At 43.6% G+C, this 12031-nt stretch overlaps 1 protein-coding gene across 1 annotated transcript; it reads left to right on the top strand.

The window, feature by feature from the left end:
• Positions 1–1022: 1022 nt before the first annotated feature.
• commd5 (COMM domain containing 5) lies at positions 1023–7519 on the top strand. The gene is made up of 7 exons (XM_084134149.1): positions 1023–1262; positions 2146–2300; positions 3857–3885; positions 4004–4054; positions 4128–4217; positions 6453–6528; positions 7081–7519. Exons 1-7 carry the CDS (start codon positions 1154–1156, stop codon positions 7180–7182), a joined length of 612 nt encoding a protein of 203 aa, XP_083990275.1. The 5' UTR covers positions 1023–1153; the 3' UTR covers positions 7183–7519.
• The last annotated feature ends 4512 nt before the right edge of the window (positions 7520–12031 follow it).

The following is a 12031-nucleotide window of genomic DNA, read 5'->3' as shown; positions in this document are numbered from 1 at the left end:
TAAACTTAAATCGGAAGAGCACCTCTAACTGCTTACCTCTCCTCAACTCACTCAAAGCAGACTGAGGACGCAGCGCGAGGTGAACGGTAATGACGTCACGACGTCAGCAAAAATACAACGCAAAACTTCTTTCCCAAATTAATACTAATGATATTAAAAACAAAATTCTGGCATTTTCTTAGGAAAATAAGTATAAAGTAAATAAACAAAAATTGACAGGAAGGATCATTAATGAAATACATTAATTCTTATTTTGAATATTTACTCATAAATATTAACATCCGTCACATTTGCACACTGAAAATGGGTTGAGCTTTTAATTTTGAACTCATAAGTGCACCAGATTGATGAATTTAACATTAAAATGCACAACATTTTTTCTTACATCCTAGTTTGCATGCCCCCAAACCCCCTACAGGGACAGATAAAAGTTATGAAACATGTAATTATCCATAAGTCTTTCACATATTTCTACACTAAAAGTATACTGTCAGTACAGCATAATTATACAAATGAACTAGATCAATGCATTTCCATTGAAACTGATAGGAAACAAATATTCTAAATATTAAAATATTCTGTGGCTCCCTCTAGTGTACAACATTAATATCACAACCTTTGTGGATTTGTTATTTCTGCAGGTTTATATTTTACATACGAGCTTTTTGAGCCAGAGAGCCCAGTAAGTGACGGACCCGGCTGGGACATGCTTATTATAGCTCAAAGTCCACTGTTTTAATGTATTATATTCCCGCTGCCGTCTCTATAATAACACGAGTCAAACAACACAAGACAAAGATATGATGTTTACTTTAAGAAAGGGAAGGACAGAATGAAGAATGAGGATATTTTAGGAAAAGGTGTAATGGACAGACAGCTATACAGAACACTATTACATATATGACTCAGGTCTATAATAACCTGAGAGTGGACAGAGCTGGACATGGAGCTCTATGAGGGTGTGTGTGTGTGTGTGTTAACAGATGTTAAACTTCAGACCCATGCGAGTTTCATTATTCCAGTGCAGTAGGTGGCGATACTGCTGCTAAAGAGTGGATCGCCAGTAAACAAGAGGAAGGAGAAGGAGGAGAAGGAGAGCTCGCTCAGGATCTGTCGGAGCCCAGTCTCTCTCCTCATCGCGTCTGTGCAGAAGATGAGCGAGTCCGTGAGCTTATTCGGGGGCAGAGTCCCTGCTGAGGTGGAGCTGCTGGGCAAACACCTGAAGAATCTCCACAGAGACACTTTCACACAGATACTCGGAGGTCAGTTTCATTACCAGCTCTTCATTATAAACTCCGAAAGGCCAATCTTTCGGAAACTGCCCGATTAAACCCGTGATCTCAGTATGACGATCCGCTCACGTGACGAGCAGCGCGAGCCGTTCACATATAAACACTTTAGGATAAACATCCGCGATCTTGTAAACCGAATGACGAGGTGAATTGAAAAACATTGTCACACACACACACACACACACACACACACACACACACACACAGCCATGTTTATGTGATTTGTGAGGACATTCCATAGGCGTAATGGTTTTTATACTGTACAAACTGTATATTCTATCCCCCTACACTGCCCCTATCCCTAAACCTGCCCATCACAGGAAACATTCTGCATTTTTACATAAAAAAAAAACACTGCTTAGTATGTTTTTAAAGCCATTTGAAAAATGAGGACACCCAAAATGTCCTCATATATCACCTATTTTCCCGAGTGTCCTCATTTGCAGGTGTGTTATCATAAAAATGTCCTCAGTTGTCATGAAAACAAACTCACCGGTTATACACACTTGTCAAGTCAAGTCACCTTTATTTATATAGCGCTTTTTACAATACAGATTGTATCAAAGCAGCTTCACATTGATAACATGAAAATAATACAAAAAAAACCCAAAACAAACTTGTGAATCCAGCACAACCAAGGGCGTAGATTTGGTTTGAACATTGGGGGGGTTATCTTCCCCCCATCCCCCCCACAAACTACGCCCCTGAGCACAACCGTAGGTGTTTTGGCAGCAGTATGTTTAAAGTCCCCCTGTGGTGAAAATCACCACTTTAATGTTTTAATGTTGTTTGTCTGTGTGGTGTTTTTAATATGCTTTGAGTGGTTCACCTGTGTGGTTCTGCTGTGTTCCAGCGGTGGTGAAGGCCATGGAGGGCCAGGACTGCTGTGAGTGTGTTCAGAGGATCTCAGAGAGTGGACTCATCTCAGAGGAGAGCCTGAACCGTGTGATGGCAGGACTGTACGCTCTCCTGAAGGAGGCTCTGCGTAGGCCAGCGCTCAGACACGAGGTCTGTAACCTCTCCTTGTGTGTGTGTGTGTGTGTGTGTGTGTGTCTTTACTGTGTTCAGTGGAGTGTTTGTCTTCACTGACGCTGCTACACCAAACCCACAGTGCTTTATAGGGAATGGAAAATCGATTACAATTCTGGAAACCGATACTTAAAGGGATAGTTCACCCAAAAATGAAAATTAGCCCATGATTTACTCACCCTCAACTCATCCTAGGTGTATATGGCATTCTAGTTTCAGACGAATACAAATCAGAGTTATGTAAAAGTGCATCTATCCATGATAAAAGTGCATCTATCCATCATACGTTTAAGATGGAAAAATGCGGTTTTACAGATACTAGACACGTGACTTTCAAATGAAAGATTGGTATTAAAGAGCACCCCCAGGTTCCTAACCGACGACGAAGACTTGACAGAGCAGTCATCAAGTGTTAGACAGTATTCTACGTTATTATGTGAGGACGTTTTTTGGCCAATAATTGGAATCTCTGTTTTTTCAGAGTTAAGAAGTAGGAAATTACGAGTCATCCAGTTTTTTATATCAGCTATGCATTCCGTTAATTTTGTGAATTGGTAAGTTTCATCAGGGCGTGAAGAAATATAGAGCTGAGTATCATCAGCATAACAGTGAAAACTAATGCCATGCTTCCTAATGATATCTCCCAAGGGTAGCATGTACAGAGTGTGTGTGTGTGTGTGTGTGTGTGTGTGAGGGTAGCGCACAGAGTGAACGGCAACAGTCCTAGTACTGAGCCTTGTGGTAGGCCATACTGAACTAGTGATCGATAAGACATCTGTTGTAGTCGATAGTATCAAATGCAGCACTAAGATCGAGTAACACTAATAGAGACACAACCACGATCGGATGATAGGAGCAAATCGAGTTGGGAAGTGCGTGATATTCTAGTCTCTGCATGGAGGGATTGTGTGTTTAATGAACCTGGAACACTTTAATAAGGTTTTGTAGCCATTAACACTATCCTCAAATCGCATCGAATTTTATTGTGAATCATCTCGAATTGAATCATTCTGAATTTGCCAAAAATCTTTCAATCTGTGAATGAATGAATGATCCCGTCTACCCAGAGATCATCTGTGACTCTAACGAGAGCTGTCTCGGTACTATGGTAAGGTCTAAATCCTGACTGGAGATGGTTGCAGATATCATTTCTTTCTAAAAAGGAACATAGTTGTGAAGATACTGCCTTTTCTAGTATTTCAGTGAAGCAAGTGCATTCTGGGAGTTGTTGTCTTTCGTCCACATGAGCCAAAAATACATTTTCTGGCTTTTCTCAGTCTAGAAGGCTCCAACTTCTAGAATAATTTCACATTTCCACTACATAAATGACCCAATTTAAATACACATTCATCTTTCCAGCGGTGGAATATCCCTGAAAGTAAAATTGTGTTAATTTTTCTATAATAGTGTGTAAAACTGCTGAATTACTGCAATTACAGACTTGTGTTGTGATCATGATGCTCTGTGTGAATATGAAAACTGATATTTCAACGCATCAATTTAATCAAAATGAATTTGAATTCTCTTTGTTTCAGGTTTTCAATGATGATCTCAGAGCTCTTCGGTAAGAGATGTCTTATACAGTAAAATTAATTATTTTATGCTGGTAAAATTCAAATAAAAAGTAATATTTTCTCGTATGTATCTGATACTTATCTGATGTATTTATCTGTTAATCACAGGATTTCTGAAGAGTTCCTCTCAGACGTGTCCGGCGTGGTCTTTGGAAACAGGTCAGAGCGAAACACACACTGACTGACTGTATTATCCTGGCCGGCTCTTGAATAACCGGTTCTCCTCCTCCAGGCTAACCCCAGTGAGTGTTCGACATCAAGAGCCGAGTCTGGCCAAGATGGAGGAGTTTAAATGGAGAGTTGATGTTGCCATTTCAACCAGGTACAGTAGTATTGATCATTTCATATAGACGTGAAGAACTGAAAAAACTGCATTTAAAGCAATTACTGTCCTTCTACAATTAGAGTTTAGCTAAAGCTTTCTTTAGTGGGCCGGAAGCCATATTCTTCATAACTCAGGGTTCCCAGACGTCCCACCTGTCCTCCTATGGACCCCTTGTCAGTCAGTAAACACAGTGATGTTTTGTGTGCGCTTGGGTGTAGGTAGAACGCTAGTTAGCAAGTTTTTAAGAAAGTTCATTTTAATGTTTAATGTTACAGTGCAGTTTTAATGATGTGAATATTTTCTAGAAATAAAAATTCCAGATACAGCAAATACATGTTTGAACTTTATGTATTTGATTATTCTTTCTTACAAGATTCTTCAATAGAATAGAGACGAGTGGGAACCCTGAACACAAATACAACAGGACTTATGACACTTTTCACAATTAATTGTGTTAGCTATAATTGTGAGCATGATTGTATGTATTTATTAGGGCTGTAATCAACCAAAGAAAATCTTGGTCGACTAAAGTCCTGAAATTTTCGACTAAAAATGACGTTAGGGAAAAAAAAACATTAAATTAATTAGCTTCGCACTGTGTGCAGTACTTGGTAGCCTTGTTGTCCGCCTAAATGAATTATAAATATACATAAAAAACTAGTAGGCTATTTGCAGTATATTAAATCGTTTTTGACCTAATTATGAGTCTGACACACGAGTCTGTCGGCTCTGCAGTGTTGCATCACGTGCATCTGCGCGCAATATCACAGCCTATGATTTACGAAAATAGTACTATGTTGTCAACTAGTGATATCATCACAAGAACTTTTGAGGAATATGCAACATCATTTAGACAATTGTTTTTGTCATCTGTATTATAATAACTGACAGACACTATAATTTCATTGCAGCTCGCACAGAGCGAGGCTGAACACAGGAGCTCAGCTTCGCGGCTGAGACACGAATATACTATTAACTTAAAGCTTTTACTCTTAAACACAAAAGGCACGTCCACTATAATAAAAAAAGGATGTTTATTAAACAAACCAGATCAAGTAATAATATTCAGCAAACATTCTAGTAGCCTACTTTCTTCAGCCTGTCTCTCTTCTCCAGTGGGTCGGGCTAATCCCTAATCACTAATAAGTGCATGGCATTTGATACCATTTCACGTTCTGTGCTCTTGAGCAGACTGGAGTCTACTGGCATTACTGGTGTGGCTTTAAGCTGGTTTCACTCCTATCTCACAGACCACATTCAGTCTAATCAAACCCACCTGTGTTGTCACTGGTGTTCCCCAGGGTTCTGGTTTGGGACCTCTTTTGTTTATTATTTATCTTTTACCAATTGACATCATCTTTAGGAAATATGATATCCATTTTTATTGTCATGCTGACGACACCCAGCTGTATCTGTCTTCAGTTTCCCTCTCCTGCTCTTGGCGAGTGCTTAAGTGAATTAAAAAATTGGTTTTCAAGTAATTTTCTCAAATAGTAGTAAAACAGAAATTCTTCTCGTTGGTTCAAAAAATACAATAACTAAGTCAAATATTTCTTCTGTGGTAATAGATAATTGCTCTGCTCCTCTAATCAGGTTAAAGGTTCGGGTGTCATTCTTGACAGAACTCTGTGTTTGAAGCTCATGTTAACAGTGTCGCCCGTTCTGCATTCTTCAGATTAGGACTATAAAGCGTCTGCGTCGTGTCGTTCACTCGAGAGCACTGCTGCACTTGAGCACGCCCTCGTCACATCACATCACATCACGAATCGACTACTGTAACGCTTTATTTTATGGGCTTCCTTCCAAACCTCTTCATACCTTACAGCTGGGACAGAATGCGGCAGCTCGAGTCATTACCAAAACTGAACACATTTCTCCTGTTTTACTAAATCTGCATTGGCTCCCATTTAAATTTCGTGTAAATTTAATTTTTTACTTTTAACTTACAAAGCACTTGGCTTCCTCATATCTTCTAGATCTTGTTCGCAACAGTTCTAGTCTTTCGGTCTTTAAATCTCATCTTAAAGCGTATCTGTTCAGGCAGGCTTTAATGTGATCTAATGTTTGTTGCTGTACTGGTTTTATTGTTTAATGTCATGGCTTTTATGGATTTATGGAGTGTCTGAGTGCCATGAAAGGCGCCTATAAATAAAATGTATAATATTATTGTTTTAATGTGAACAGAAGCAGATATGATTGATACTGATGTGTGTGTGTGTGTGTGTGTTTCAGTTCTCTGGCTCGAGCTCTTCAGCCCTCAATCCTCATGCAGATCAAGCTCTCCGATGGACACGTACATCGCTTCCAGGTCTTTATCATTATTATTACTGCATTATTCATTTATCTGAGATTTACTAACGCATCAAAAACAGAAGCTCACACGTGTTAGCAGCTTCATTTTTATTTTCATATTTTCTGACGAGTAACAAAAAGAGTAGACTTTATTAGGTCTGCTTATTTTCTATATACTGTACTTTCCTCCAAAAATACAGAACAGAACATTTAAAGTATACAAATATGGCTCTTATGATATCTCAAAATAATTACAGGTGTTTTGCTGGATCAACATGAATACGTTTGTTGGCCATAAATAAACAGTTCTTCCATTTACGATCCCTCTTGGCAATATTGCATTTTCATCCATTAAACACAATTATAAGATCTTCCAAAAGCATCAGCTGATCTCAGAGCACCTGCAATTATGAACACAATCATGAGAGATGCTTTAATATACCGTCAAATAACTGCGTTATTCCCAGTGTTCTCAGTTCAGGTGATTCTCTGTAGAAAACTGTGTGTGCGAGCGTGTGTGTGTGTGTGTGTGTGAGAGTGATTTATTTTCTCTCTCTCTCTTTTCCAGGTTCCAGTTGCCAAGTTCCAGGAGCTACGGTACAACGTTTCTCTAATTTTAAAGGAGATGAATGATATAGAGAAGAGAAGTATTCTCAAAATACAAGACTGATCGATCATTCAGATCAAATAATTAAAGTATGCTATTGCAAGACACGAGATCAGATGTTTTGTTTAACGTGTCCGTGTGTAAAAGATAATACTGGTGAATGTCTGCAGTGAGAAAAACACTTGATAAATCTGTCCAAATCTGTCTAGTCTTTTCTAATATTTGGTAAAATGTATGTAATATTTTGTATTTTTATGAACAGTTTGTGTGAATTATATTTTGTACTTGGTCAGCAAAGCTTAATTGTGTTAAACTGATTCTTGTTTGTCAGTGTTTGGACAAGAAACACAGTTTAACACATTCTGTTGATCTGTAAAAAATAAAGTCATCTCTGTCTCCAGATCTGCGTTAGATTCAGTGTGTGTGTGTGTGTGTGTGTGTGTGTGTGAGAGGTGTGATTTGTGCACTTTTTGGCGATCGCTAAGCAAACTGAGGAGTTTTTTTACTTGGCCTCTATGGCGCTCAATGTTCCATTCGGCGACGAGACTGACAAGCACGACAGATAACTATGGAAGGCCAAAAGGGCCAAATCGTGAGAATCTGTCGTGTAAACACGTCATTCTCAGGCGGTAATGGTTCCACTGATTAACAAACAGATGTAAGTCCCGGTTTATTCGAGAAAGGTAGATGTAAAGGAGTGCCCAAAGTTGCCTCTCATGGTTGCAGTCCACTACTCCATCATCTTCTAAATGGGTGAAGAGCGAATGGTAAACATTAACAACACCTCTCCAAACATCTCCCCACGGTCTCTCAATCCGCTGATTATGGGTGCTCCTTCCCCCTGTCAGAACCTCCAAACACCTCCATGAAGAGACAGACGGCATTGTTCTGTCCACCTTGGTCACAGCGGACTCTTGATGGCAACACCATACTTGTATAAAAGGCTCTGACATTTCTGGGTGCCTGCCACTTTAAAACTCTTCTTCTGTGGTTATGGTAGAGGAAGTGTGTAGTTAGTGGCTGAGTCCTAATTCGCCTACTTATACTACGACCTAAAAGTATGTACTTTTTTTGTGAGGAAAAAGTACATACTTCGATGACGTCATGCAACATGAACATAGTTCTGCCCCTGACCTCCGCCCCTATCTGCGCCTGACCTCCGCCCCTATCTGCCCCTGACCTCCGCCCCTATCTGCCCCTGACCTCGGCCCCTATCTGCGCCTGACCTCCGCCCCTATCTGCGCCTGACCTCGGCCCCTATCTGCGCCTGACCTCGGCCCCTATCTGCGCCTGACCTCCGCCCCTATCTGCGCCTGACCTCGGCCCCTATCTGCGCCTGACCTCCGCCCCTATCTGCCCCTGACCTCCGCCCCTATCTGCGCCTGACCTCCGCCCCTATCTGCGCCTGACCTCCGCCCCTATCTGCGCCTGACCTCCGCCCCTATCTGCCCCTGACCTCCGCCCCTATCTGCGCCTGACCTCCGCCCCTATCTGCGCCTGACCTCCGCCCCTATCTGCCCCTGACCTCCGCCCCTATCTGCCCCTGACCTCCGCCCCTATCTGCACCTGACCTCCGCCCCTATCTGCACGTGACCTCTGCCCCTGACCTCCGCCCCTATCTGCCCCTGACCTCCGCCCCTATCTGCCCCTGACCTCCGCCCCTATCTGCACCTGACCTCTGCCCCTATCTGCACCTGACCTCTGCCCCTGACCTCCGCCCCTATCTGCCCCTGACCTCCGCCCCTATCTGCCCCTGACCTCCGCCCCTATCTGCACCTGACCTCTGCCCCTGACCTCCGCCCCTATCTGCCCCTGACCTCCGCCCCTATCTGCACCTGACCTCTGCCCCTATCTGCACCTGACCTCTGCCCCTGACCTCCGCCCCTGACCTCCGCCCCTATCTGCCCCTGACCTCCGCCCCATCTGCCCCTGACCTCCGCCCCTATCTGCCCCTGACCTCCGCCCCTATCTGCCCCTGACCTCCGCCCCTATCTGCCCCTGACCTCCGCCCCTATCTGCGCCTGACCTCCGCCCCTATCTGCCCCTGACCTCCGCCCCTATCTGCGCCTGACCTCCGCCCCTATCTGCGCCTGACCTCCGCCCCTATCTGCCCCTGACCTCCGCCCCTATCCGCCCCTGACCTCCGCCCCTGACCTCCGCCCCTGACCTCCGCCCCTGACCTCCGCCCCTATCTGCGCCTGACCTCCGCCCCTATCTGCGCCTGACCTCCGCCCCTATCTCCGCCTGACCTCCGCCCCTATCTGCCCCTGACCTCCGCCCCTATCTGCACCTGACCTCTGCCCCTGACCTCCGCCCCTATCTGCCCCTGACCTCCGCCCCTATCTGCCCCTGACCTCCGCCCCTATCTGCCCCTGACCTCCGCCCCTATCTGCCCCTGACCTCCGCCCCTATCTGCACCTGACCTCCGCCCCTGACCTCCGCCCCTGACCTCCGCCCCTATCTGCCCCTGACCTCCGCCCCTATCTGCCCCTGACCTCCGCCCCTATCTGCCCCTGACCTCCGCCCCTATCTGCCCCTGACCTCCGCCCCTATCTGCACCTGACCTCCGCCCCTGACCTCCGCCCCTGACCTCCGCCCCTATCTGCCCCTGACCTCCGCCCCTATCTGCCCCTGACCTCCGCCCCTATCTGCCCCTGACCTCCGCCCCTATCTGCGCCTGACCTCCGCCCCTATCTGCGCCTGACCAGACCATCAATAAACAGCCTCATAGAGGCACTGCCTTATCAGGTTGACCATGGATGGTCAAAAGACAGAGGTGGTGATGTTCTTGTACTGGCTGGCCCATGATGCGTCCTATAAGGTTGTGTCCTCAGCATTCGACATCTCTAAATCGACTGTGGTCAGCAGGGCTATCCTTGGCCTACTAAAATGATGGTGCGTCTCCCTCAGGGTGAAGAGTTGGAGGAGGTTGGTGCAGGGTTTGCCAGGCTTGCAGGCTTTCCTGCTTTTCGGGTGGCAGTCGGAGCTATTGACGGTTGCCACGTCCGTATAAAGCCCCCAGTGGTCAATGCAGCCTGTTATTTTAACTGGAAATTATTCCATTCAGTCCAGCTCCAGGCTGTGTGAGACCACAGAGGAAAGGTCCTAGACATCTGTGTCGGCTTTCCTGGATCTGTCCATGATGCAAGGACCCTAAAGAACAGCGCCATTTACAGCAGGCAGTTATACCCACCCGAAGGCTGGTGCATCCTGGGAGATGGAGGGAACCCCTGCCTGACCATCATGACCCCCTACCGTGAGCCTATTGCCTCTCCAGTTGAGGCCCGCTACAACAGACATCGTTCCAGGGCCGGTGCGTGATCGAGAGGGCCTCTGGCATGCTGAAGACCCGCTGGAGGGCCATCTTTTTTAAAGCCCTTGAGGTGAGCCCAGACTTCACCCCCATCATTGTTACATGATGTGTCATTTTACACAACATGTGCTTTGCCACCGGTGACATCATGGAAGCAGATGTGGATGATGATGTCAACAACGAGAACAACACCAACAGAGAAGTTGTGTGCAGTGATTTCGTGAGGAACAGTTTCCGCACCCGACGTCCACGTTCCTGCACTAATGGAACATGACTATGTTTAGAGTCGTCCATCTTTACTCTCCTTTGTTATAAAGTTTATATTGTTTTGTTTTAAAGTTCTATAGAAGTTATATTTTATTAAACCACATTCTCAGTTAAACAATTCATGATAGTAGTAATAAGCACTTTTGTATTGTTAATAGTAAAAATATTCCAATTAACATACAATGTGCCATGGGTTTTCATTATATTACAGTAACACAGGTTAACATCTGTTTATAGCTCTAAAATCTACTACGATTTGGGACTTACTAATTCTAGTAAGCGGATAGTATGCGAATTGGGACTCAGCCAGTGTGTTGGCTATAGTGGAAACAGAAACATGTTCAAGTTCAACAGCATAGTTTAGCCTACGTACCTGTGTTGTGTAGCTTCTTTAGACCCTTCTGAATGATCCAGCTTCCAATATTCATGTGTTGAGTTACTGACGAAAAGTAAGTGACTGTCACTTTGTTGTGTTAGTGTTTCTATACTGTAGAATTACAATGCATTAACATGTGCCCAGCGTGATGAGTGAGATTTATAGTGGTAGAACAATGTTTATGCTGTAAAACACTGTAGGAAATAATAAGTTAACTGGTGTGAGCTTCTGATGTCTAAGTTACGTAGTAACGTTTATAAGATTGAGTTAAGAAGAGTTAATATCGTGCTCAGGAGAACATGTGCGGACGCTGTTGTGCAGTAGCCTTTTCTGGCCAGAGGATGTCGCCATTGCTCCTTCTGTAAACCCCTTTAATACAGTTTCATGTGAACTGGTCAGTGAGATAGGTGAAGCTCCTTATATTTCTCCAAAGAGTAATATCCTCGTTTATGTAATTGTAGATTATGTGTAAAGGGGCATAGCAATGTTTTTTGAGATATTAATGTTTGATGATCCTGATTTGTATTATGTGTGTGGATTTATTATTTACGTTGCATAGTAATTTAAGTGCTGTAACTGTTTAAATGACAGTACCTAATGGTGATTTAATTGTTTTTTATCAGACTATAATGACAATACTAGAAAGAAAAAAAGTGTAACATTGATTTATTTTACATTTTAAAAACATAATTCTATGTGGATTCAGTTTGTAATGAGTGAAGTCAAGCTGACAATTATCATTATGCAATTAAACAAAATTATGACAATACCCGATCCGACTTGAAGTGCCCAGTATGTCTGCAGTCTGAGGTATAGTGAACCGTAGAGACGATCTAAACTGCAGATGTTCAGGGTGATGTGGCACTGTGGACACCCAGTACGTCCCCTAACGTGTGGACCTTGATAACATTTAATTACATATAACAATAATAAGTGCTTTGACATCCACTTTACTT

This window comes from Abramis brama, assembly GCF_963993115.1.
Source record: "Abramis brama genome assembly, chromosome: 13".
NCBI classification, from domain to species: Eukaryota; Metazoa; Chordata; class Actinopteri; order Cypriniformes; family Leuciscidae; genus Abramis; species Abramis brama.
Note: the sequence above shows the minus strand (reverse complement) of the source record. Positions and strands in the feature narration are given on the sequence as shown.

Bases quoted from the DNA above. Each gene is read 5' to 3' on its own strand.
- commd5 (XM_084134149.1), top strand. From the start codon at position 1,154: ATGAGCGAGTCCGTGAGCTTATTCGGGGGCAGAGTCCCTGCTGAGGTG. The intron at 1,263-2,145 runs GTCAGTTTCATT...GCTGTGTTCCAG, and splicing joins TTTCACACAGATACTCGGAG to CGGTGGTGAAGGCCATGGAG. The intron at 4,055-4,127 runs GTCAGAGCGAAA...CTCCTCCTCCAG, and splicing joins GGCGTGGTCTTTGGAAACAG to GCTAACCCCAGTGAGTGTTC.